This window comes from Cupressus sempervirens, chromosome 1 (genome assembly GCF_028749045.1).
Source record: "Cupressus sempervirens isolate cs-2001-9-10 chromosome 1, ASM2874904v1, whole genome shotgun sequence".
NCBI classification, from domain to species: domain Eukaryota; kingdom Viridiplantae; phylum Streptophyta; class Pinopsida; order Cupressales; family Cupressaceae; genus Cupressus; species Cupressus sempervirens.
The window spans coordinates 756,871,665-756,877,567 of NC_143118.1; the positions used below are offsets into that span (position 1 = coordinate 756,871,665).

General features: G+C 31.8%; 1 protein-coding gene across 1 annotated transcript; it reads right to left on the reverse strand.

The window, feature by feature from the left end:
- Positions 1–2,376: 2,376 nt before the first annotated feature.
- On the reverse strand, positions 2,377–3,208 carry LOC149580104 (chaperone protein dnaJ 11, chloroplastic-like). The gene has a single exon (XM_089789141.1). The coding sequence runs from the start codon at positions 3,123–3,125 to the stop codon at positions 2,631–2,633; it is 495 nt and encodes a 164-aa protein (XP_089645267.1). The 5' UTR covers positions 3,126–3,208; the 3' UTR covers positions 2,377–2,630.
- Between the last annotated feature and the right edge of the window lie 2,695 nt (positions 3,209–5,903).

A 5,903-nucleotide genomic window follows, 5' to 3' on the forward strand; every position in this document is an offset into this window, starting at 1 on the left:
GGGAAAGAAAGTCATGATCTAAATTAGAAAAAGATTGGCTTCAATGAAAGCAAGTGTTTACTGTTATTTGATTGAATTCAAGTTTGAAATATTTGTATTTCAAATCCTAATAGATTAAAGTAGTATACTAACAATAGATAATTTTAAAACTAAATTCTAATTTTAATCATTACTAAATAACTTATATTAAATTTCATAAATTAACAAAACACACAACTATGCTACAAAAAATAAATAAATTTAAAAACAAATTAACAAAATAATAATATGAAGATTTTTAAAATATCTAACAATACTAACTTTTTAATAAAATAAACTAAACTAATCTAACTTAAATTAAAAATTTAAATAAAACAAACTAAACTAAAATTTAAATACTAACTAAAAAAACAAAAAAATAACTTAAATTAAATATTAACTCAACTAATACACCAATCCTAAACACTAAAAACACCCTACTTTATCATTGACCGCCCACACTCCCAAAACCATGTCAACCCACCTAAACCCTATCCTATACTAACACCCCTCACCCACCCTCCTGCCACATGGGATACCACTCCCAATGTAGGCGCAAGACTAGATGGTGCCTTGTCCAAAGGAGTACGCAGGGAGACGAAGGGAATAGTGGGACGGTTTGGTTTAAAATCAACGAACTATACACCTTCAATCGTCTTGCACTCCCCTTGTATGCTACGAACTGTCGATGTAATTCTGAGGTTGGATAACTCTAGTATAGGAATGCCTTCGGCATAATAAAACCATCAAAATTTGATGTATATCAATATATTTCCAAATTTTCAAAGTTGATCATCAAACATTACATATAGTCAAAACTTCACCATTGACACTAATTGAAGTAAAGTTAAATATCATTGTAATACATTTTATCTCAAATACTCTATTTATTAGTTGCCTTCATCCACTTAGTTCTATTTGACGAGTCAAGCAACCAATGAACATAGATTATAACTTATTAATATACTGTAACATTATAATTTATTATTTTGTTATTCATAAACTTAAATTAATATAATAATAAAATGCTCACCCCACAATAATATTTTTCAGAAATTATATTTGAATCACTTTTCAAAATATTAAATTTCAAGCATTATTTTTAAGAGGCCATCTTTCTCATCAGAAATATTATAATAACTCACAAAATGAGCTTGAACATGCTAATTTGCCAACATAATCAACCTACACAATCCAATTCAAATTGGAAATCTTGGGGAAAAGAGGTGTCCCCTAGTAAATTAAAAATTATTAAACATTGACTCTTGTAGACATTGATATTATTTTGACAATATCTGCGAGATCTTTATTGTTGCTATCTAAAATCTATTATTTGTTGCCATCTAAAATGAGAAACTTGAGGGAAAATGAGGGTTTTGCTAAAAGGATGCATTACCATCATGGGAAAATAAGCTAGGAAAATTAGAGAATCCAGGGTCTTCAATATAAAACAAAAGACCAATGGCATTCTTTAGTGTTCAAAAGACCATTGACATTAACCAATTTGGGAGAAAATTTATCATTAGAAACCCATGTAGACACTAATTTCTATTGCTCAACACAAATATTTTTAAAGAATGAATGCCCTGTTCTACGAAATGAGGGAAATGTAAAACCCCAACCCTCACTTACTTGAAAAAATGAACCTTTGACACACATGTGTTTTGTAGTATCATTTTAATCACCGATACTTTGAGAATACACAAAGTGGTTCAGAACGACATTAAAAACAATACTGAAGAAATATAAGAGAAAATCAAAATAAATTGTGTTCTAGAACCCACATATGCATCAAGGCCCTAGAATAGAAGGGCTCATTCTCCAGGAAATTGTCACTACATCTTTCAGCAATCCCTTTGCGTTGACCATGAATCAAACCCTAACACAACCAAAAAACAAAGGGGGGCAAGCCACAACTGCTCAAAAAAGATCAAGCACATGGAAAAAGAATTCTTGCCACATGACTGTTTTGTCATCTAGGCATTGTTAATCACGAGGAATATGTGGACTAAGATTATAAACTTCTAGAAATTGCGAGGGAAACATCTAATGTTTTAATTTTTTTAATCGTTCTAATGTTCATAATTTTCAATATTTTCAAAATTAGAAACAATTTTACTCCTTGCTCTTACCAATCATAATACAGAAAGAATAGATTTTAAATTTTCTACAAATAAAAATTAATCCTAAACTATAATGTTAGTCTATTAATTTAAAACCCTATGTTCATTGGTTAGTTGACTGGTAAGATAGAACTAATTGGACCTTAACGTGTTGAGGCGAGAACTAATAATAATATAAAATACTTACTTTGTTCAATTAAGAAAAATTAAAAAGTCCATCTCACATTCATTCAACTTAAAAGAAATGTAATCCATACTATATTATCCAAAAAAAATTGGTAACCCTCCATTGGTTGAAACTTTTGTCATAGGAATCAATCCAAAATACTTCGTTGGAGACGTCACCGTGCAAAACAATTACATATTTTATGCACCAATCAAAACATACCCAGAAAAAATATTATATACACAGGTACTTCGTTCGTTATGCACCAAACACAAAACTGAAAATTATTCGCGACGGTGACAGTCCTCTCAGACCGCTAACGGTCACCAGCACTGATCTGTTTCCCAGCTCCGCCCCATGTGACCAGCCGGCTTGTGATAAGCCCCTTTGCTCCAACTCTCCCTCTGCTGAACGATCAGCTGCCGGTCATATTGCGCGCGCTCCTCCGGCTTAGACAAAACAGCGTAGGCATTCCGAATCTGCAGAAACATTTGAGTGCTTGAACTCTTTTCCTCAGCAGAGACCGCGGCGTCAGGGTGAAATTGGCGCGCCAATTTTCTGTAAGCTGCTTTAACATCCTGCGGACTAGCCCCCCGGCTTAATCCCAGCACATCGTAAAGAGTCTTCGGTTTCTTCATGTGCCCGACCGCCTGCGGCTCGGCCGCTGAAACCTGAGCCGTTGCGGCGCTTATTACGTTGAAAGAGGGCTTGCATCGGATGCTTCTAGCGGCTCTGCGGGTATTGCTTAGGGAAACCATGCAACCAGGGGCTATTGAAGGTAAGGCGTTGGATGAAACTGAGAATTTCACAGAGCCCATTTGGGGAAAAAAGATTGAACAGAGGATGTGTTTTTTTTGCCTTGAAGAAGAAGAAGACGAATGAGCGAAAGAAGGTGGAAGTTTGGGCGTTAATATAGATGTCATGTGATATGATATGATATGGCGATATTGCATTGAGATGGATAAGTCCAAGTTTTTGAGGATGCGTCAGCAGTGAGAGCGAGAGGAGGTGAAATGGATAAGAGCGGTGAGTGGACAATGTGTACGGAGGGAGGCAATGGAGAGAAGCAATGCGTAGCTTTGGCAGTAAAGTGATGTGTCAACTGCGTGCTTTTTCAGCTGCTGTCAGAAAAGCCTTGCTTTTAGAATGGATAAGCTAGTTCACATATTCCTGGAATGTATTATTTTATAATTCGGAATATCTGGTATGATGCTTTGAGTCTACAAGGAAAGGTCTGTGTTTAATTTTGTTTGAATAGTTCATAAGGTATAATATTTATTGAAGGTTAATGTGTGAATGGGTTTGAATTATCATGGGGATATTTCTTAGTTTTGTAGGATTAAGTTAGGTATTACTTGGGGACGATAATCGTCTTGTTTACAATGTTTTTCACAATTTAAAAAAAAAATCAAAGTGTTTGCCCTTCGTAAGTAACATAGACGTTTTTGTGTTTCAATAGCCACTGCCCTATTTGGATGGATGAGCTTATGGAAAGTTTTGAGTTTTCATCTCAATGAACACGTAGATTATAGATACAATGAGAGTTGAGTGTTACATTCGTCCTCATGAGTCATGACATATTAGTTTGTGTGAACCACTACTCATAAAACATGAATCAGTGAGTTTAACTAAAAAAAAAATAGATAGGAAATATAGCCAGTGGCTAACTAGCTGACTAGATTACTTATATTTGAATTTTTTAATTAAATAAAAGAAAGGGAAAAACATGATAATGCTTTTTAAATTAATTATAAAATCATTAAAAGGGTGATTCCAGTTGGCTGGATAGACGTTGTCGAAAATATATAGTTTAATGATATTTATAGAAGAATGAGAAAAAAAAAATGCTTATTTTGCATTAAAGCAAGTACATGAACGATATAGAAGAATGAGAAAAGATAACATGCTTATTTTGCATTAAAGTAAGTAAATGTATGAAAGATAAAGAAGAATAGAAAGAAGTAGTTTTTTATGGTTTCCTTGGGGGAATTGTTTTCAAGTCTAGAGAGGAAGGTCTCTAGTGACTATGTCTAGTTGGATGATTCCTAAAAGAGAATGGGAAAATATAGTATACATCTATTTTGTTAAAGGGGAGTACTAGAGACAAATTTTTGTCTTCTCATGGAGTGCCTAGTGGTACTGGTTATATGGATATTTTAAAAATGAAGAGTTTAAGTTTTTTTTTTTTTGAATAAACAAAGCTGGACAAAGCAACAAGCTTGTTAATCACAATTTATTGTGAAATGGTATAACTAAAGAGCAAGTTACAAATTGTGTAGGGTTATGGTATCATGTTGTGGGGAGTGTGTTATTCATTCATTCATTGAATTTTGTTAATTAAAAGACCACTAAACAATCATCTAATGGTTATATAGTTTTATAGTTATACCCGTTAGCTAATTAGAGAAATTATGCAACTTTACTAGTATCGCTAACAACATGTAAGTATTAGATCAATTGTGCAATTTTGTGTTGGTCAAAGCCAACACTCAACAAGGCAATAAGGAATAAGTTTGGGATGCAAAATCAAAAGGACCACTTTTGGTCCCTACATACATAACAAATCCCTATGCATGTTTAAGTCTTATACATGGACAACTAAAAAAAGTCAAAATTCAATGTATCCTTTAAACGCTTACGATGCACAAAGTTTTCTATAACCTTTGGCATCCTTCCATTATATCCTAATAAAATTAAATTGCAGCTTATGGAATATGTCTATTGAATTATATGCCTAAGGTGGTTTGTATGTTAATCGAGAGTTCACAAGTTCAAGTTGTGCAAAGGTCAGGGTAACTTCACTCATATTTGATATTTGGGTGTTTTCCATGTCCATATTTCACACCTAGGATCAAATATATAATGAGCTACTTCTTCATTGACTCTTTCAACATATATATATATATATATATATATATATATATATATATATATATATATATATATATATATATATATATATATATATATATATATATATATATATATATATATATATATATATATATATATATATATGCCCTTATATAATGCTTTTATTTGTGATATTAGTAGGTGGCTTTTAGGCCTTAGATTACATGAACTAGTTCTTAATTGACCTTTCAACATTTTAGCTTTCCATTCTATAGATAGATAGATAGATAGATAGACTCTTATAATACTTTTGCATGTGGTTAGATGTAGAATCAGATTGCTTATGGTGTTCAATTATATTTTTAATGTATACTACTTTAAAATTATTTAGTAAATTATTTTTGTAGTTGTTTTGAATTTGTTTGTATAGAGTACTTATCATATAACACTATTTATGTTTTATTTTGTCTCAAAATAAATATTTTTTTTCTACAAATATTCTTTGTTGTAATTTTTCATTATCTATTTTAAATTTTAGTTTATGTGAAGTTGTGTTTAATTGGTCAGTAAGAATCATCAATTTCCATTTGACATTTTTCTCTTATATAGATTTTTTTATCATGGTTTAAAAATATGAACAAATTTAGTCATATATGTTAGTTTGTCCACATGCTTATAATCTTTTTCTTTTACCTAATTTTAATCTTTTAATTGATTGTTTAACAATTTCTAAATTGACATAA